The 22,250-nt window shown below is 33.8% G+C and overlaps 2 protein-coding genes across 5 annotated transcripts; both read right to left on the bottom strand.

The window, feature by feature from the left end:
• Positions 1-1,246: 1,246 nt before the first annotated feature.
• LOC131661123 (probable inactive ATP-dependent zinc metalloprotease FTSHI 4, chloroplastic) lies at positions 1,247-11,128 on the bottom strand. Its single transcript, XM_058930549.1, has 17 exons — positions 10,721-11,128; positions 10,387-10,642; positions 9,433-9,811; positions 8,091-8,349; positions 7,310-7,441; positions 5,829-5,903; positions 5,640-5,765; positions 5,435-5,544; positions 5,279-5,357; positions 5,047-5,184; positions 4,841-4,952; positions 3,675-3,838; positions 3,453-3,558; positions 2,750-2,826; positions 2,294-2,437; positions 2,018-2,185; positions 1,247-1,903 (listed from the first exon to the last, which is right to left on the bottom strand). The coding sequence occupies exons 1-16, from the start codon at positions 10,949-10,951 to the stop codon at positions 2,042-2,044; spliced, it is 2,532 nt and encodes an 843-aa protein (XP_058786532.1). The 5' UTR covers positions 10,952-11,128; the 3' UTR covers positions 1,247-1,903; positions 2,018-2,041.
• A 1,427-nt stretch (positions 11,129-12,555) lies between these two features.
• LOC131661124 (O-fucosyltransferase 38) lies at positions 12,556-18,664 on the bottom strand. 4 transcript variants are annotated; one of them, XM_058930550.1, is made up of 12 exons: positions 18,346-18,657; positions 17,743-17,842; positions 17,473-17,540; positions 16,835-16,923; positions 16,563-16,740; positions 15,772-15,930; positions 15,544-15,672; positions 14,635-14,771; positions 14,308-14,521; positions 14,014-14,198; positions 13,447-13,542; positions 12,556-13,158 (listed from the first exon to the last, which is right to left on the bottom strand). In XM_058930550.1, exons 1-12 carry the CDS (start codon positions 18,595-18,597, stop codon positions 13,020-13,022), a joined length of 1,746 nt encoding a protein of 581 aa, XP_058786533.1. In that variant the 5' UTR covers positions 18,598-18,657; the 3' UTR covers positions 12,556-13,019. The 4 variants fall into 4 exon arrangements, 3 of the variants coding, with proteins under 3 accessions (XP_058786533.1, XP_058786534.1, XP_058786535.1); XR_009301117.1 differs by having other exon boundaries at positions 13,118-13,158; positions 14,014-14,083; positions 18,346-18,664; XM_058930551.1 differs by lacking the exon at positions 15,772-15,930 and having other exon boundaries at positions 18,346-18,656.
• Between the last annotated feature and the right edge of the window lie 3,586 nt (positions 18,665-22,250).

The raw sequence follows: 22,250 nt of genomic DNA, 5'->3' as shown, positions 1-22,250 counted from the left end.
TTACACAACTTTTATGTTTGGTCTACTTTTTGTACTTGGACAGTGAAAAAGATTTACTCAACATCTCCTATATTAGGAATGTTATTTACTTATTTTTTCACCTTATGGCTCTAAGTTAAAAGAAGTGATGGTAATTCAAAATTCAACCAAAAAGTTAGTGAAGTTTAGTGAACGATTATTGCAATTAGGAATCAAAACTCGGATACTTCTTATTCAACCCACATTTTGAGTTCAGTTTGGTAGATGTGTTCGTGCTCAAAACTTTATTTTTATTTAAAATAGGACAAAAAATACATTTAAACTTAAATATATCTTAATTGTTTGATGAGTTGATAGTGGAGTTTAAAAAATAATCAATAAAACACTATGAATATGTGCATGAGCAGGTGAGTAAAGGAAAACAGTAATTTACTCCCGGTTTAAGAAATGACAACTCAATGCAAAAAGGAGCAGGTGTAATACTACCCAATGAAAAATCAGCCCTAAGTTTAGTGCTTGGTTGTAGAGGAAAAGACACCCGATGACGATGACACAACTACATGCATGGACAAGAATCAATAATGTAAATAAAACTATTAAAAATCCTCAACTCAAATAACTCAATCAATATAAGGAATTATTATATAGAAATCTACTGAATAGATTAAATTTAAGAGTAGTATATATTGCATATCACTTTTGACATATATGGAGTTATAAGATGATATCGAGGAATATCATACAGTTTGTGTGTGTTTAGTTTTGCGGTAAAGGTAAGATGATTTATATTTAAATAAACTTTAAGAAAAAGTGAGTTTTAAAATCACATTTAAATTAAAAAAAGCTACAAATTCTATCTCCGAGTAAAATCAATTTTAAAATGCATAAAACAATTCTACTCGATAAGCAGTCAAAATCAATTCTAATCGTAAAACCTAACATACACTTAAAATTAAGAGAACTTTAAATCAATTACTTTTGACAAAACGGCAAGTAATAATTGTCAAATTAAGAGAACTTTTGACATACAATATGTCATTCTTAAATCATCATCAGATATGAGGTTCAATGAGAGACTAATTGCTGTGCAGGGCTGGTGATAAAAAAAAGCATGTAAAAGAAAGCAGTATTGCGATCTTTAATCTTTACACTTTAATTTATCATTAAAGACAACGACCCCAAAATCATCATCAGATATGAGGTTCAATGAGAGACTAATTGCTGTGCGGGGTTGGTGATGAAAAAGCATGTAAATAAAGCAGTACAGTGATCTTTAATCTTTACACTTTAATTTATCATTAAAGACAATGACCCCAAAATCATCATCAGATATGAGGTTCAATGAGAGACTAATTGCTGTGCAGGGCTGGTGATGAAAAAGCATGTAAAGAAAGCAGTATTGCAATCTTTAATCTTTACACTTTAATTTATCATTAAAGACAACGACCTCAAAATACAACAACATAGAGACTTTTGAAGTCAATTGATAAATTTAAAATTACCTTAACATGGCAACCCTATTATAATGAATTACAATATGGGAAGTAACTAACAAGTAATGCACTTCACTTACTCTACAGCTCAGACTAGAAATCCAGATGCGCCATCTGTGGTGAAAAAGGCCTCTTTCATAATATGGTATCACCTTCAGCTAGATTGTTCGAGAGAGGATCAAACTTTGTTTGGATAACATACACTCCAAGTTGATATTCCAGCTGATAAAGAACTGGGTAAGGGAGGAAAAACATCCTGATAGAGCAGCGTACCAACTAAAAGAGCACGATAAAAATTTACAATATCAAACCAAAGGGAAAAAAACAAGAGTGACTAGTTTGATCCATGAACTCCGCATAAAGGAAACACTTTTTCTATTTCTTTTACATGACTGACAGATGATTTGTATTTGTTTCCCGGTAGATAGTTCCTGTCCATGGCAATCAAGTTAACAAAAGCATGTTCCAGTTATCAACTCATTTCATAACTCATCACAGGTACAAACAAAACCCGCTAGTTCGAATACAATAAAATGCCCACAAACCTGCAGGTCAAATACAAGTTCCCCTCAGAGGAAATGACTTGCCATCAAAAGTTGCGGCTTTTCTTTCTCTTCTTCAATCTCCCTTAAAGTATCATCTCTAATATCCTGAACCTTTTTATCCCAGACATTATCTACTAGCTTCCATGTTTCATCATTAACAATTTGCGTCTACAGTGAAAAGAAGTTTAGATAATAAATAAAGGAATCCAGATCGATTGCAAGACAAATAATAAATTAATGCAACATATAAAACAATTTTGGGCAAAAAAAAAAGACCTTTGTAGGGCGTGGTGCACCAAAGGTTGAAAATCCAGCATTGCCCGGTGCAAATGTCACCCTCCCAGGAAGACTGATCCCATGGATTCCCCATCGTCCAGCATAAATCAGTGCTCCATATTCATCAAGTGGACTCACAGAAGGCTAAAAAGGGCCCAAAAAAGACCGTGAATGTTCAACTAAGGGTGATGATAAATATTTTCAAAAAAAAACACGTTGCCATACTGAAATTCTGAGTTAGTAACCCTTAAAAGATTCTGATAAATGTTTTTCTGTTCATAAACATTTCCCAAGTAACTAACTATCTTTAAATGCTTGAATCTTTTAAATCATGCATGAAACACTAAGTTAAACATGACATTAGAAAATGTCAAAATAATATATGTCTAAGTCTAACAATGTCAAAGGCCCACAAACAAAACAGGTCAGCATCCTCCACTTTAGTTTGAGATCTACCTGAGCTACACGAGGAGCACTCTTATAAATGTTCCAAATCTCCTCAGCTTTGATCTTCCCCTTTTCAAGCAAAATATCTGCATAACAAATAGGCATGTAAAAAAGTTGCCATGAAAATATTGATAATAGTTTATGTATTCTAGTATATTACAGTTATTTCCTAAAAACAAGCCTTAACTATCATGAATTAATCTAAATAACTTCCAGAAGAAATTTTCATTTGCGTTGTTGAAAATATTAACATTTATAGTTATTTTATTTTATTTTAGAATGAGGCCCATTAAGTAAGCCTTATTAGGCTTTAATTTATCTCTATTTAAGCTAGTTTATTTTCCAATTGTAAATTACAAGTTTGAAATATATGAAAATAGAATTTTCATTTGCTAACATGTTGAAAATACTAACATTTATAGTTATTTTATTTTATTAGTATTATTTTATTAATACCATTTTATTAAATAAACCCAATAGGTTTAAATTTATCTTCTATTGTAAATCACAAGTTTGAAATATATCACAATTCTAAAATATATGAAAATATTTTTTCTACATATTCAAGTTAGAGTTTGGCCTAACTCGACCTTACAAAACTGACTTGTAAGATGAGAGGTGTCACTCTATATAAACCATTTTCAGACTCTAGGTCTAACTAATGTGGAACTTGAGATTTTCTCAATAAATGTAAATCACACTAGAACCAGACCTGTGATTGTCTCCACAGCTGAATGGTATTCTCTTAGCACTGATAAACACTTGTCTGTGCCATAACGCATATACTCATCTCGGAGTGCCTCAACCTTTGTTGCAAGCTGTACAAAACACTTGAACATCAGTTGTGACTTGTTTATATGCATAAAATACTTTAGTCAAGGGAAGCAGTGTGTATTGAAACAAAAGCTGTTAGACTCAAATCCTACACACATACATTAGCCACAAGATCGCCTTTGTTTCTGTAATATGCTTTCCCAAATGCAGTCATACCAGTCTGCAGAATCAAAAATTCTGCAAGCCTTGAAGCTTCTGATGTTGCATTTGCAGACATCCAACACAAGTTGTCTATCCCGAACATTTCCTCCTCAATTACTCTTGCTACAAACAAATTTAAATAAGCTTAATAACCAAATTTCCAAATCCAGTCAATAAATTTGATGCTAGCTACAAAAAGCTCTCTGTATACAATTTTATTTGAGCTTGCATTGAAGAGCGTTGTCTTTGTTGGTTTTCATAACAAAAGTTATTCTGCTACCATTGGAAGTTCACATGTTGAACACTATTGCTAGGATCCAAATTCCTCAACAAGTGCTCATCAAAACAATTAAGAAGGGGGTTCAAATTTTTAAGGATACAAGTAGGGTGCCGAAATGAAGGAGGGTCTCAAGGGTTGTATATGACACAAAAGCACCGCTCAAGCTGAAGGAATAATTTTATCGGACAGCGGTAAGACGTGCGATGTTGTACGGAACAAAATATTGGGTGGTTAAAAACTAACATGAGAATAAAGTGTAGAATAGATGAGATTGTTGTGTTAAGATTAAACGAGATAAGATTAGAAATGACAATATTAGAAAGTGTGTTGGGGTAGCACCTATAATAAAAAAGATGGTGGAAAATAGATTTAGGTGATTTGGACATGTAGAGAGAAGACTTGTAGATTTTGTTGTAAGGAAAGTAGATCTGATGGGGAGAGAAGTCAAACAACTAGAAGTAGAGGAAGACCTAGAAAAATTATAAGAGAAACTATTTAAAAAGATCTCGAGATTAACGAATTGGATAGAACATTATGGTGGAATTTGATCCATGTAGTCATCTCCAGTTAGTGGAATAAGGATTGGTGGTTGTTGATGTTATAAGTAGGGTGCTATTGGATAACTTCAAAGATTCTCCGAACCAAAGGCAAAGGGACATACCAAAAAGTTGCATAACAATGAAAAATCATAATGCAATCCATATATTATTGGTTTTTCATTTATTTTACAGTAAACAAACATTTTATATTTTCGAAAACACAATATCTAAAAGATGAAAAAACAATAAATAAAGATATAATGCAGAGAAGAGTTCTCAAAATGACCTGAAAAGCAAACAACTTACGAGCACAAGAACGCACTATAGAGTTTATGTAATCTGATTTTTTAGAAAAAACCCTTCCAGAAACTTCATTATAACACATATTTGGCTGGCTGTGAATAGAACTTATATCAGTCTGCAAACAATGAACACACAGTGACACAGATGAAACAATCACATTTCGACGCATAATGAAGCTACTCAACAAAAAATGAAAGAAATAATGTTACCTCAACAAAAGGGCGGAGTGGTTCAGGAAAATAACATGCAAGAACAGCAACAGCTGCTTCTCTATATGCCAATCTCAGTCTCAGTTCTTCAGGAATTTCTGTAGTGTCCTCTTGCCCTGTTTCAAATGTTCCTTTTTGCTGCAAATCCATAAGTTTCATTAGATGGTGTAAAAATGCATTAAACACGCCATAAGCAATTGCCGAGTCAGAAAGAAGCCGAAAAATCACAAACCCTTTTTAATGCCTCAAGCAACTCATCACGCCCAATATAATCCAAATCCTTCCTGGCCGTTAAAATTCCAGCTTCATTCCTGTCATTTATTTGTGATGTGTCAGTCTATAATCTGGTGATGGATGGATGCAGAAATTTCAATTGAAGATTATTTACAGTATATTTTGCAGCTCTGCCCCAGTAAAATCTTCTGTTAGGTCTGCAATTTCGTTAAGCAAAGTATCTTTTTCTTCTTCCGACCGAAACGACTTATTCATAGCATGCACCTAGTTTGCACCAAAAAAGAATAGGGAAAAAGAAATTTAAAATATTGAAATACTATAGACTGATCCAGTAAATCAAGGTTTTGGAGGTAAAATACCTTCAAAATGGCAAGTCTTCCATCTCTTAAAGGCAAACCAACTCTAATGATCTTGTCAAAACGACCCTTCCTCAAAAGAGCAGGATCAATAATATCCAATCTATTTGTAGCACCTATCACGAGCACCTGAAATTCAAATTCAGTTATCAAATAACATCTTTATAATATTGGAATTCAATCAAAGCGTACCTGTGCTGTGGAAACTTTGAATCCGTCCAACTCAGTAAGTATCTGAAGTAAACCTTGTTCCCTTTCAGCACCTCCCTATATAATTAATGGACAATGAGAGTTTAATTGGACGGAAAAAAGTGAACACCAATAAGCGAGAAAAGTATAAAGTTATACAGATATCTTAACTTAGGCCAAATGAAGTACAGATTTTGCAGGAAACATGATGATACCGACAATCAGACATGACATAAGTTAACAAGATAGCTTAGCTATGAAGGGCCAAGAACAGGTCTCAGATGAAATTCCATTTACTGTACCTCATAAAGTTGCTATCTAATCACAAGTTTTTGGTTCCTCCTAAAACATTGAGACATTCATAACTCATTTCTTTCTATAACAAAATAATGTAAAGTTGAACACGAGAAATTGTAGTTTTAGTTTCTTTTTTCTTTATCACATAATTGATCCCAAAAGTTGTGGTTTTTGTAAGAATTAAATAGGATATTTAAGCACACGTATGATGAGTAGTTTTAGTTGTTACTGACCCATGTAATTAGAACTTATTTGCTCTAATTCAGGATATTTTTCTTGTAATTAATACTGCACGAAGCATAACTATTAAATGGTAAGGGACTGATTCGAACAGTGGCTGGGCTATTCTTCACACCAATGTGTTTCGACAGTGGTTTTGGTGCTCTATTCCGAGAGCATTTTACACCATTCATCATGAATTCAAGCCTGTGGCATAACCAGAGGGGAAAATTGATCTAGGCGAAATAGCTCATACATTGCTCCTTCACTTTTAAGCACTACTATGTTTTGGGGGTGGCACCATTCTCATTTTATAACACTGTGATCAACCAATCCTCCTTAGCGCTCCAATCCAGTTTCTATTCTTCTTCTTCACGGCCCATCTTTTGCTCCCATGAATAAACCACACACCTTTTAAAGGGCTGCCCATTACAGTTATGTGATTTTCTTCCAGTTAAATTGTGATTTTGTGTGTCTAAATCAGACTACACTCACCTCTATTTTATAATAATATAATAGCATACAGAATAAGTTCAATTAGTACTAATTGATACTACTAGCTACTTCTAATCCTAATAGTAAACACAAATCCTAATAATAAATATTTGGATTTGACTCTTTGACTCTAACACTTTTATATGGTCTCTAAAGCACATAATCTTTTTAAAGGGCTGCCCACACAAATATGTGGAGGAATTGTGTAGCTTTATTACATTTGTATCTTCTGTTCCTTCTTGTTTGAGTTTTCTAGATATTTCTGTGAGTATTATCGTTCTCTTTTCCTTAATAAATTTCTTCTATTGCAAAAACTAAAATCCTTTGAAAAGTTAATCATATTTTACATAAAACTTCAACAATAACAGGCTAAATTCATATATTATTAGTGCAAAGTAGTTCACTTATTTTTTCTATAAATTTTATATAGACTTTAAAGTTCAAAAACAAAGGAAAGGTTGTTTGTGTCTTACTCCACCAATATCAGGTCCTCCACGCTTGCTACCAATAGCATCAATCTCATCAATAAAGATTATAGAAGGCGCAAATGATCTTGCATTAGCAAAAAGATCTTTAACACGGGATGCAGCAACCCCTACAAACATCTGGAAACAGGAAAACTGAATGAGGTAATCTGACAATAATTGGTGTTCCAAATTAATTGAGCATAAATTATAAAATTGAAGACACTTGTGCATGCAATATTTCACGGGTATATGTTACCATACAATTCATTCATTCAGACAAAAGAACATTGTGAAGCACATTATCTAGATATAATTAAATAGCACATTACTCCATAGTATACAATGATTGTAAGAAGGATTACCTATTAGATACTGTACCATTTGATAATGATTAATAAGCTTAAGTCTCGAAAAAAATTATAAAAGACATGCTCAAGTCTCCAGTTAACCTAGTTAAATTTTAGAATAAACATAAATTTTTTGTTATTCTCAGCCATTAATTTGATTCAATAATAATAAGAACATCAAATTGTCCTTTCATGTTAATCTCAGCCATCAAATTAGTCTATTTTGAAGGAGCAATTTTGATTGATTCATTAATACAGAACCAAAATGCTGGTACTTGCATAAAGAAACAGGTGGTTGCTCTAAAATTTATCTCAATCCCGTTTTTTAAAAAAATTAATGATTTTGGATTTAGATTTAGAACAAATACTCTGTTTTGATGTTCAACTTCTTGCTAACTTCCATTCAATGCATATGAATATCTTTGTAAAAGAGGATGCACCTCAACAAAATCCGTGCCACTAGCAGCGAAAAAAGGCAACCCTGCTTCACCTGCAATAGCTTTAGCCAGTAAAGTTTTACCAGTTCCGGGAGGTCCGTGAAGAAGTACGCCTTTTGGGCAATAAATTCCTTTGTCATCAAACTCCTCGTCATTCTTTAAAATTCGGACAATCTCTTGTAATTCCTTCTTTATATATTCCTGGCCAGCAAAATCATCAAATGTAACACCAGTTCTTTCTTCTGCAGATATAAATTTAGCCCTGAGGGGAAAGCATTACAATTAGATTCCAACTAAAGAGATTGGTTTTAAAATGTTTCTATTTTCTTCTCATTTAGAGAAATTGCACTTAAATTTTTCCAACTACTTTCAACACATAAGCAGTTGTAATGGACCACTCACCACTAAACCAGATTTTTTATAAAATACCACTTTGGCAAAGATGTTTAAATTGAGATTCCTTGATTTTGGGAAAAAAAATGCCGTTTGAAATACCACAAAATATCATAATGGTGAAGACTACTCTGAATTCAAACATCACAAAACAGACACAGTTTGAGACAAGTTTTCTAACAGCAATTGAATTGTATGTTGCATCTCTTTAGCTACCCGTAAGAGTAGGACTGAGGAGACTGATGAAAGGTTCTACTAAATTTAAATTTTTTAGAAAGTATTGACTGTTTCTTATTCTATTTAGCTTTTCTTTATTTCCTTTTATTCTTAATACGATATGATGTATGACATATGATAAAGTAAACTTGATACACAACTGTAATCTCTCCCAACCCCAAAGTTCTGTGGGTTCTTTTTCTGTACAGAATGTGTAACTTTGTACAATGTTTTTTTTTTCTACTAGCTATGTTTTGTATTATGTCATTTCTAAATGAATAAAAAATTAGATATGATTGTTTCAAGATCAAACAATGAATCTCAAACAAATATCATAATTAGGTTCCGAAGGTGGAACAACTTCTAGAAGTTTTATTGAATGAACATCAGGTTTATGGTTTAAAAAGCCATAACAGCCTATTGATCAGGATTCAGGAAAGGGGAAGTTCCAAAGATAGCTTTTGAAGGTACATGAGCGATTATCACTGGTCAGTTTCAAGTGGAAGAAAGAAAAATTGAAGATAAGCATCTTCCTTCCCTGCAGATTGGTTCTAAATTTCTAACAAAGAACCAGCATCGGCCATTAAGACCAAAGAAAGAGATAAATTTTCTAGCAAATCTTAACTAAAAGCAGAATGACATATATCAACCTACTAAAACTAACACTACACAAAAATGAAATTCCAGTCAACCACGGGGAAGTGGGATAGATATATCAAGGAAAACTAGCACTAACCGACTCTTGCCTATAGAACCAAGTGCGTGTCTTCTTAAGACTGGCAGCTTAGCTTGTGGGGTAGGAGGAGTTCCCAAATCACGAGGTATCAACTTTGAATATATTGGTCTCATCTTATTATCAATCCAAACATAAAATCCAACCGCCAATGCAAGACGCATAGACCATATGACTGCAGTTGCCATCGTTGTGTATACTTCAGCGGGTAAAGCATCTACATTAATGACATCAACATTTACAATTTGTTGATGCAGCTTTCCCCAAACATCATTCCAACAATCAATCGGCATTCGATCAACCGCGTGACGCCGAAAAACAATATCCTTAGGATTCCCTTCAGTGCCTGATGTTTTCCCATTTTTATAATGTGGTAAAATAACTGCACAAATAAAAAAAAATGCAACAACACTCAGAAAATCAAATTTCCACCAAACCAAACAAGCGACCGCTCTATGTATCTTACAGAAAAGCAACAAAGATAGTACAATAACAGTGCAAAACAGAAATAAATACACAGTGCATTACAAGTATTTCTAAGCATTATACCATAATATGAAATAACTAAAAAGCCCGATTGCACACCTTTCAGAAGTTTGTTTGAGTTAACTTATAGCATAAAAGTTTATCAGAAAACTGGTTATATAAAGCTATCGCTATAACAAAAGATAAAATAAACTCAAACTGTTTTCACTTACACTATTAAGTTGTTTTCATACGCTACGCTATAAAGGAAAACTTGTGAAAATAAGATGAAAACAACTCCAGGACATATCATAAGCTGTTTTCAAACGCTCTTCCAATTTCCAAACATTCTCACAAGTGCCTATGCCAGAAGATAAACTCAAATAAACCAATCCAAACAGTATCAAAATTGTTGACCATGAAATCTAATGTAGTAACTTTCAAACACAAATAACCTAATATTTAAGATCCTGGCAAAGAAAAATTCACCACCTGATAAGTTCTGTCCATAATCAGAGTACTCTATAAACCGAACATTATTTGAGTCAAGCAATTTCAAAAAATCACTAAAATCAATCTTGTGCGAATCTTCGGGATCCCATTCCGTTCCCTTCAATTTTCCCCGAAAACTCAACAACGCTCTGTTCCACGAAGAAGCCAAAACAAGCTGCCTATCTAACTGAACATTAGCCTTTCTCTCAAATTCTTCCAACTCATTCACCCGTTTCCTTTCCGATTCCTTCAATTTCTGCACACAATTTCTCACATGAATTTTCAGCTTCAAGAATTTCAATTGAAAGTAAAACAATAAAACGGAAAAGCGAACCTCGAGTAGCTGAATAGATTCAGCGTCTTCTTCGTTGGAGGAGGATGTTTCTGAAACTGAAACTGAAAATGAATTGGAAGCGGTGATTCTGAGTTTGCAGTTGCGAGGATTGTTGCATGGAAATCTGGTACTGAAAATGCGTTGAGGAAGAGAAGAATGAGGGAATTGAGTGAAGAAGAAGGGTTTAGGGAGTTGAAGATAATCGATACTGTTTGCAATTTGAGGGTTCATGTTTAGAAGAAGCGATAGAAATGAGAAGAGGGAGAAAGAGTTTCAAATTGTGATTAGCAGCGTCATATCCAAATGCCACTCTCACTCTGATTATCTGCTTTCAGCTTTCTGGGGTTCTTGTTGGGGTTTATCGGAAGTATCATTTTTATCTTCTCTTCTTTTATTTCATTTTTGGATAAATAATTTCTCCAATGATGTTTATCTTTCTTTTTTTATTATTTCAAATTTTTGTATGTTGCAGGAGTTTTTGGATAAATATTTTCTTGGAACACATGCATTAATGTGTTAAAATTTTAAATATGACTTTATTACATTTAATTACATTTAAATTTTTCTAATTATAGTATATTTAACATGTGCCCTTATGTTACATGTTAGCATGATCCAAAACTATAGATGGTTTGGTTTGATCCCAACATCTACGATCCGGGGAGAGGTTCGAAATTATGTGGTCCCGTTAAATCTTGGGTTCGAACCCACAACAGTAGTTTATAGTATTTGTATTAGAAACACTATTATCAGTTGTATTTTATTTTGACTTCATTGTGTACTCTTGATTTATTATTTTATATATGTCATTTGCATCATATCTATTGTATGGTTTAATTTATATAAAATTGATGAAAATGATAGTATAGTTATCATATATCGTCAATTTCATCATACCATTTCTAAATCAATGTAAAAAATTAGTGTCGGGTGTGATTCTAAAAATGCATCTCCGAATTCTATTTGTGTGAGTACGAAGATGCATCTCCAAAACAATTTAAATAAAAAAAAGGCGTTACACTGAATAATGCATGTGGTGTACATTGAGTTGTTTCGAAGAATCTCCGAAATAAACTTTGGTTAACATATGGGCTCAACTCAAGTGGGCATGATTTGAGTGAGACAAATGGTGTGAATAAAGATGGATCTCCAAAATCAGAAGGGCGATTTCAAATTTTCATATGGGACTTTTCCACCACTCAGAATAGGGGTGGCAAAATAGGTCGTGGTCGACCCACGCACCCGCAAAAAAATAGCAGGTTGGATTAGAATTTTGGATCCGACGTCCACCAAAGTCCATCCCGTCAAAATCCGTCAACCCGCCATCCGCCAAGAATTTTGGATCCGACGTCCACCAAAGTCCATCCCGTCAAAATCCGTCAACCCGCCATCCGCCAAAGCCCGCTCTGCCTATTCATTCAACCTGTCCCACCTTAAATCCCCTAGTTAATTCTAATAATTTCAATTCTTGATGATTTTATTTTATACATTTATTTGTGAATATATTTAATATTTTTAAAGTAAAATTTGTTAAATTATTCTAAAAAATAAATGAAAATTTTAATTGGAAGGTAAAAAAAAACATATTAATCTATTTAAAAAATGAAAATAAATAAATTGGCGCCAATCCACCACCTCAACTGAGCAGACTAGATTTTTATGCTCATTTTTGACGGACTTAAAGTGGAGCGGGGTGGAACAGAGCCGCCTGTTTTGCCACCCCTAACTTAGGGTGGGATTAGAATTTCCTCTTTTTTTTTCCTTCTCCTTACTTTTATCCCAAAACTCTCATTCTTTTCCCTCCAAAACAAGCAGTCTGAAAATAAGTTATAATCTACCAAGCAGACAACGGTAAAATTGACCATTAAAAATATCAACTATAGTTGACATGCGAGATTAGCTTGTCAAACACAACCAAACATGTGAAGTTATTAAACTTTACAACATGTAACTAACAGCTAGCCTTTCCCAATGGCTTCACCTGGAGACTAGTTCTTTTCTGTAAGGACGGGGAGGGGCCTATTCTCTATGAACTAATGTATAAAGGTCAATGGCTCAATACTACTTGAAGTGAATTGTTCGAATACAGCTAAGGAGTTAGGCTGTCAACACTGGATTTGTTTGTATGGATTTCCAAAAACCCTGCAACCACATAGCTTCAAGGCACAAACAGGCATGAGGAAACCATCTGTGTCGGAAATGACTAGTTACAATTACAGTCTATCTAAAACAACTTGACAGGTAAACAAGACACTCCAAAGGTTTTAGATTGGAACTGGAACTGCAGTTTGGTTTCTCTTTACGTTCTTTCCAGTTTGCTTCTCGAACCACATATACACTCTGGGTATGGATTTTCATAAAAGGACTCTTCAGTCCTGAAACGTGCCCGGCCCTTAACTCCGGGCAATGGACCTTGTCTTTTCCTTGGAGCTCCTTGCCTACACAAGATTAAGAAAAATAAGAAAGTTATTTTGACTTGAATAATTCGCAAACTGAAGTAAACAGGAGATGAAAGGGAAATGACAGATGAAACTGAAGGAAAAAATACAGACTCAAAGGCAAACATAAAGTATATTACAGAAAAATATACCAATTCTAACTTCTAACCATCAAGTCATTACATACTACGGTCACATATGTAGGACTAAAAGAAGAGGGAATCTATTGAGCACAAAACTGTGGAGTTTTATGGTCAATTATTAACATGATGTAACATTATGCAAGACCTGTTTTTGTGCATCCGCTGCACCATATGTGATAGTGCCGTTCCTTCTACTAGCCTTCCAGTTTCCAGCTTATCAAAAATTTCAACTAGTCCTTTCCTGGAAATAAAAGGAATAAGAAAATTAAAGAGATAAATTGACTAATCAAAAATGGAAAAGGGCACTTCTCTTGGTGGTCCAGTTTCTGAACTATAAGAAACTCAAGAAGTATTTCTCGACAGAAGCAAATGAAATACAGAATGAGACGGTAGATTATTTCAACTTCCATAGCATATAGAATTTATCTTGTCCGAGAGAAACAGACCAATGGAATCAAACAAATAAGGATTTAGATGGAGAATACCATCAAACTGTATCACAATTCACAACTAAAGTAGACAATGAAAGCTTGAGAAATGATTAATGCGATCCTCAGGCAAGCTTGAGAAAAACTTGAATGATCATTTCCGGAACCACAGGGTGAGTAGAAAAGAAAGAAAAACAAGATTATATTCCTAGAGGTAGGTCAAAATTCAAATGTATCAACATTCCTAAAAGAATTCTACAATTATAATTTCTTGTATTTAGTACCTGTCTGGGTCAATTGTCTTGCGGTGACCTAAGAACCTGCGGTGCCCCTCAACAGCTCGTGCCATATTTCCTGAATACGATGGAACAAATACATCACTCTCTACAGAGATTATGTAATCAATTGCAGCATTTTGAGATGCATGATTGTTGAAAGCTTTCAGCTCTTCAGGAGTTGCAAGGGATTCCTGTAAACATTTATCAATCCCTTAATCAGGCGAACACTGCACCTCACCCAAAATTATGAGCTATTGAACCACTTGCCGATACAGTTAGACAACAGAATAGCTTGCGCACCTTAAAGATTAGATTAGGGAAGCGGGAAGAGAGCTCTGATAGATGAGTATTGCCACCATAGATCTCCCCTGCAGCAATGTATATTGGTGTTGATGGAGGAAACCCAAGAGCTTGAAGGAAAATGCCAACCTCCTTTGGAGTCAGTGGACAAAATCCTCCAATTCTCTGCTCTGTTGAGTTTATCTTTTTTACTTTCCAATAATTTGTAGTCTCCCTAGAAGAATTGAAACAAACTTTTCTTTAAAAAAATCAGTAGAATGACTAAGCAACAACATACTTCAAATGCATGGTAGAATGATTAAGCATGCATATAATAACTAATCTAACCTTAAAATTCTCAGCTCTTCAGATTCTGCATCTGTCAGACCGTAAGCACAACCAGTAAAAGACAACATATCTTTCTCATATCTCAGATGGAGAGCAATATATCTTTCCCCTCGTGATCTCAGCCGATCCACCAACCTCTGTTTTTTAACCGTCATGTATGCTCAGAACCTATTTTACCATGTAGACCTCTTAAATGCATCAAAAGTGAAGGACAATGTGATCCTGGGATCACATGCATCATTTTCTAGCATGATTTACTGAAATACTGGACTATTACTGGCAAGGTTTGAATCTAACTTTGCAGCATTCAAAATATTTAAATAATTCAAATTTGTTAAATAATAATTCTTATACCGTATAAGTATAATTAAAGAGATCCAAATGAATCACCAAAAAAAAAGGAGAGATCCAAATGACTAGCATATGGCAGCCCCACAAAATCTCAGACTACGGATATTTATTTTGTGATGCATCCCAGGTTTCCTCAAGAAAGTTCTCTTAAATCAAAACTTTCTTATTTGTGCGGTATTTCCCATAAGAACCATAAACACTTCATTTTGAAAGATGCTAACAACAATTGTCTGAATCTGATTCGTTCTCTTTAAAGGAATGGCCGTTTTTCTTGAGGTTTTCCAGTTATTATTTAGGCACAAAAATGGAAAGCAGTTTATTTAAATTTGTATCTTTACATGTTACCTTTTTCATTCTCCCTAAATTGCATCTTTAAAATGCTTCAAAAAAAAATTGCAATATAATTTAATAAAGAAAAAAGTACACAAGAATTGAATTGATTATTTTCTCTTTAATCTCCATCCTAGCATTTTATCGGTTACTAAATTCCAATATGATGCACAGATAATAAATATGGCATATAAAGGAGTCTATAGATTGCATTAAAAAAAGTCAAACCTTTCCTAGATTCTCAATAGGAGGAGAAAATCGAAGTGCATGATACATCGCACGACATCTCAACCTCTGAATGTCTAGAGGAAGATCATTGTTTGCAAGTCGAGAATCTGATTTTGCAACATGTATCACCTGAAAAATCAAATCATTATTTGCTTAAGACATATTCAGACTACTAAATATGGAGCAGAAAGACAAAATATGAAAATCACTTGCTGAGCAATAACTTACGAAGCCCTTCCATTGAGAATGGATATTAAGTTTGCACATGCCTAGAAAGAAGCACGTAGTAGCAATATAACAACAACAACAACCAAGTCTTATCCCACTAAGTGGGGTCGTAGTAGTAACACAAATGTCAGCGGAAAAATCTAATATGGTCCTCAGCACCTAAAATGGGCATCTTTAGAAACATTATTGACATTGCATTGCATTAGAAAACAACGCAATTTAAATACTAGTAAACAACAATTCTGGTATACACTATACAGTTATTCATCTACCTTTTATTGCCATTATGGCAATGACAATATTATCACAGGAAAGGATGAGCATTTCATATCCTGCTAACATGATTAAACTTCCCCATATTATCTTACAAAAAATTTGCAAAATACATCACTAAATTTTCTTGATGGGGTAAAAGTACTAAGGTCCAACTGCATGAACTATTGAATAAACATGCAATGCCCATATTCGCACTCATGTGAAAATATATTTACATTTTATATTGAGCTGCCAGCCAGCCTATCACCCATTTCCTTTTCTCTAAGTCTTTGTATTGGCTAAATAAAGGGGAGGATTGGAGCAGAAAGGTGTCTCTTGTGACCATTGTCCACTCATACTGCTACTTTCATAAATAGAAATATTCCGAAGCATATACAAGAAAATTGAAGTACTAATTTTCACAGGGAGCTATTTGAGATAAAGCAAGCAAAAGTATGTTAATTGATTAGCCAGTTTTAAAATGAAGCCTTCTGCAGAAAATAAGAACCAACAAAAGTTGCTCATAACTTGAGTACCTGGTACTCATTCCATAACTTTGTCATCTCTTCATAGTAACCAACTCCAGCCCAGGAAGTGAAGTGTTTCCTAGCCCGGGGGGCTGCTTCCAAACTCTTAGGAAGTTCCTGAACAATCCTGATATCTCCTTTCAGGGATTCAATGAAATGAAGCTCATCGAATATGTCTGAGAATACACTGTACACATGCCCAATAAAGATAACATCGGAAAAGGAAAAGATATGCATCTAAGGAGACAAGTGATGATGAATTAGAGTATAGCCAGAAATACCTCGAGTCTTGCCAGAATGAACGTTTATCCAATTGAGGGATGACCAAAGTTGCATTCATTATATGTGCCACAGCCACCATGTCTGCTATCTATAGAAAAAAAGATTGATCACTCATGTACAAAGGAAAAAAAAAATGTATAAAAAGTTGAAGTAGAACAGAAGTTAGCTTCACACATAGTCACTCTCTCACTCTCTCACTACCCAATTATAAGGAAGATGACATCAATGCAAGCCAAAATCTGTAGGGATGAGACAATACTTAATCGCATTCCAGTATATACAATGTATTATGTTTACCATATGCAGTGCACCACTGAAGTTTTGCATAGATGGAGAGAAAAAGTTATCATGTTCATAACTGCCAGAAGCAAGACAAGGGGGGAAATGGCAAGAAAATGAATATTTAATTCCTATAACTTGATGCCCAACAAATAAACCAAAGACCTATTTGGATGCAAGAAATTTGAAATAGTAACACTCAACATTATATATTATTATGTACCATAGTTTAAAACTGTAATTGAATGAGAGTATATGACTGTGCATACAATTACAGACACAAGAGTATGAAATTAGCTTTTGAATAAGAGTTAGAGCTAATAAGACGTTGCGAGAAAGGGAGAAAGAAACTACTTACACCAGTTCGCATTTGATTTAGTCCACCATTACTTCTAACAGACATATAGCGATCAAATTGTTGGACACCTGATGCAATAAAAATATATTTAAGAAGAGTAGGGTGAGGGACAAAGATTACTAAAAAATGATAGCAAGATTATACTATGGTTGACAAACAAACATTTACAGACTTTATTTTAATAGCTGAAACACAAAAACACTGAATACAAAGAGTAAAAGTAAGTGAAGTAAGAAAATTCAACAAGAAGTCATTGTAGGAACTGTGAACCTTTGTACTTAGCAGTTGGCTTGACGCAGGGGTGAAAGCCTATACTATGAGGAGAATCCCAGAGCTGTTCGTCGTAAACGTTCTTAGGTGAATCTGGCACCTGTAGCAAATGCAGCTGTTATTGAGAGTAAACAAATGAAGGACCAAAAACGCCAAGTGAAACACAAATTTGCAGAGTGCTAACTAATATAGCTAGAACTAACAAGTTTTTTTTTTGTTACCGATCCAATTCAAACAATGGAATCTCCACAATTCATCGGATACATTTTTCGCCACCAGTGATAATTTGAAAAATGAATAAATTAAAGGTAATCACAAATGTCGGTGTCAGTTGACACGCTTTTTTTCAGATGTGTCGGTACCACATAACTGCTAAATGCTTGTGTACGCAGAAATCCCCTCGGTCATTCCATATGGAAATTCAATCAGTTAATAGAATTTCATAAGCATGTTTAACTACACAAAATGAGCATCAGATTTGGATCTCTAATATTCAATTCAAAAGATCGGCAAAGAAACACGTGAATTCGTTCCGGATCCCTAATATTGGTTTCAACAAGAACAACGGGAAGAAGAATAAAGGATGAATTGCGGCGTGCGTACCTTGTGAGATCGAGATTGATGAGAAAATGGATCATGCGATTGATCTTCGTCAACTATGAAGGTTCTTACGTAGATGAAGAAGATGGAGATGAAGAAAGCGAATATGAAAATGGTGTAGAAAGTGATGATTCTGAGAGATAGTTTTCTGGTGTGAATTCTAGCCATTAGGCTTCTTCTGTTTACCATCGATACTCTAGGAATCGATTCTTTATTATTCACACTGCGATACTGATGATAAACCCGGGTCTGCATACGGTTGCTATATTATTATGCTTGATTAATCTTCTTCCCATGATTTATCTTAAGTGCGATATTTTCATTAAACTTTTAATAGTATTAGTATGGAGAAATTTTTGAAAATATCTCAATTCATCTCTCGATATTTTTAGGCTTTGCTTGCGAGTTTGGAGGAAAAGAGATGGGAGCACTGTTTTAAAAACCTGACCGAACTGACCGGTCGAATCGGGAACCGGCCAGCTAATCGGTTTGGTTCAATAGTTGGATCGAAAATATCATTGAACCGGTGTGAACCGGTCAAAACTGGTGTAAACCGCTAAAATCGAGAAAATCGGCGGTTTTTGTGAACCGGCGGTTTAAATGCATTTTTTAATTGTTTTTTAATTTTAAAAAATTAAAACAACGTCGTTTTGACTATTTTAATGAAAAATTAAAATAAAATAAAATTAAAAAATTGTTGCAGATGCGGTTGATTTTGTTACCTATAATTTTAATATTGAAGAAGGAAATTCCAACATTGAAATAATTTTTTCGTTTTTTGAAATTAAATTTAGTAGACAATGAAATTATTTTATTATAAATTATTCAATTAGATTATATTGCAATTAAACTTTTGTTTACAATTATATTTTATAATTATGTACTATTTTATTGTGTGTGATATCTGCATGTAAAATTTGAATTTAAATTATGAACTTGTGAATTTATTTATAATATGATATTTTCAAAAAAATTTAGTGCTAGTTATATTTTGTAGAGACTAAATCATCTGGTTCGATATATTTTATACCTATATAATTTTATTATAAGGACCGGTCTATTCAACCGAGTTATCCGGTTTAACCCGGTTTAGTCACGCAGTTCGACCAGTGACTCAGTGGTTCGACCAATAAACCAGTGACCCAGTACCCTCACCGGTTTGATGTCCGGTCTGGTTTTTAAAACACTGGATGGGAGATCTTGGGAAAATAGGAAGAATTAGCTAAAAAAGAATAAAAAGATTTTGGGTAGGAGAATTTTGGAGGGTTTGATTTTATTCATAACACCAAAAACCCCATAAAATGAAGCAACTCTGGAATTATATTGAATGAGGGTTTTGGAGAGCATACATAAATTTTCTAAATATTTTTTAGGTTGTTATACTATTCTGAAAATTAAATATTTAGTAATGATGATGACTTTTTTATCATTCTAAACAAAATTATTTTTTTAAAAAAATGTTAAATATTTTCCTATAATTTTTTAAAATTTCGTTTGCGGAAGCCTTCCTCTCCCCTCCCCTCCAAACTCGCAAACATTAGACTTTATTTGCGAGTTTGGAGAGAAATAGAGAAGAACTTTAAAAATAGGAAAAATTAGGTGAAAAGAATAAAAAGATTTTGGGTAGGAGGATTTTGGAGGTTTTGATTTTAGGGTTAATAGTAGTTCACCCCCTGTAATGTTAGCGAATTTTACTTTTTCCCCCTCCCTACCTTTTGGGAATTGTTTTTTGAAAAAAATCGTTGTCAAAACCTGCCTTTGGCAACGGTGGAGGGTAAACCGGAACACGCTCATATTACAGGGGGTAAACTACTATTAACCCTTGATTTTATTCATAACACCAAAAACCCCATAAAATGGGGAACTTAAAAATTATATTGAATGAGGGTTTTGGAGGGCTTACATAAATTTTCTAAATATCTTTTAGGTTGTTATACTATTTTGAAAATTAAAAACTTAGTAATGATAATGACTCTTTTATCATTCTAAACAAAATCATTTTTTCAAAAAATGTCAATTTTTTTTTTAAATTTCGTTTTCAGAAGTCTTCCCCTCACCTACCCTCCAAACTCGCAAACATTAGACTATATTTGAATATCACGAAATGAACGGAGCAGAATCGAGCGGAGTGGGATGGAGCAGGATGGAACAAAGCAGAACAAAGATATCATTCTATTATTTGTAAAATTTATGACGGAATAACACAAATTGTTCATCCCGCCCAAATCGGAGGGGAATGAATATGGTGGTAAGTGATGGAATGGAATCCATACAACTCCTTTCCACTCCACTCCATCTGATTTCAACAATCCAAACAAAGTCTTAGGGTCAGTTTGAATTGAGAGAAAGGAATGGAATGGAATGGAATGGAATGGAAGCGAGTGAAGTCATGTTCCATTATTTGGTTTTATAAAAAATGAATGAAATGGAATGGAGTGTGATGGAACTCATTCCATCCAATTCCACTCTTTCAGTCAATTTTTCATTCCTCAAATTGGAGTGTATCCAATGAATGAAATCAATTAAAAATACAATTACAACTTTGTCCTCTAATTTTTCACTTTTATTAACCGTTTCTATTATCTATTTCAATTAACGTGATATTTTTCTATTCTCCCACTGTTCAGCATATATCTATATGTCTTTTATTCTAACAAGGTACATCATATATCTTCTCTTCTTTTTACATGTATTGTTTTATTTTCATGTTTATGGTAGATTTTATTCTTTCAATTTTCATATTTTAGGTATAATGTTGTTTTACATGAAATTTAACTTCTTCTTTATGTTTTGTTAATTATATGTATATATTGTTACTAGTTTGAATGAGACACAGTAGGTACTTGATTTCATTTGGTTGCTTATGCTTTGTGTGAGACATAGTTTCAGTGGCTTGAATTTTTTGATTTGATTTGCTTATGCTTATGCTATGTACACAAATTATTCTTGTTCGATGTAATAATTTTAATCTCATCTTATTCTTAATCTTAATCTTAATCTTAATTTTATCTTAATCTTATCTTTATCTTAATCTTTATCTTAATCTATTTAATTTAATATAAATCCAAAGAAGTTATGATGGCAACCCTAGCCACATGTCATATTGGTAACAATCATCGCCATATGTCATTTGGTAATAATTCTAAATACAAACCCTAATTATACAAACTCTATATTTAAATAAATAATAATAATAATTATAATAATAATATAATAATAATAAAACTAAACTATCACTATTTTTTTGGAGCAATAAAGAATATATATATTTCCAAAAAACAGTGTATTACATGCTGATCCAACGGATCCAAGCTTCAAAAAGACAAATCAAGGTACAAGAAACTATAGCTCATTAGCATAAAGCCACAGAGCCCTATCATTTTGTATTCTACCCTTAATTATATTATGAATTTCTTGTATATCTAATTGTTCCTCTTTTGAAGGGAGAAAAACTCTCTTATTTCGCTTTATCCAAACATGGTAAATTGTCTCAGCAGTGCACACCCTAAGCAACTTAGCTCTCTTACTTTTACCTCTAGCATAAGCAATGATCCAAGGCAGTTCTCTCTCCCATTCATATGGTCTATGATTAAGTTTCATCCACTGCAGCAACTTTGACCATAATCTTCGAGTTTCTTCACAAGCAAAAAACATGTGATTACATGATTCAAGCTCTCTGCAAAACAAGCAAAGTCCATCTGTTTGAACCCCAAACTTTAGCAGCCTATCCTTTGTTTGAATTCTTCTTTGACAAGTCATCCACAAAATGAAGATAGCTCGTGGGCTAGCTCTGTTGCCTCTTATCAGATTCCTCCAAGGCACATTTTCTCTACTACCTCTTAGCTCTTCATACATCAATCTAGTTTTATAAGCACCTGCAATCACAAACTGATTCCAAGCAGCAGAAT

Source organism: Vicia villosa, linkage group LG3, assembly GCF_029867415.1.
Source record: "Vicia villosa cultivar HV-30 ecotype Madison, WI linkage group LG3, Vvil1.0, whole genome shotgun sequence".
NCBI classification, from domain to species: Eukaryota; Viridiplantae; Streptophyta; class Magnoliopsida; order Fabales; family Fabaceae; genus Vicia; species Vicia villosa.
This window is presented reverse-complemented; position numbering and strand designations above follow the sequence as displayed.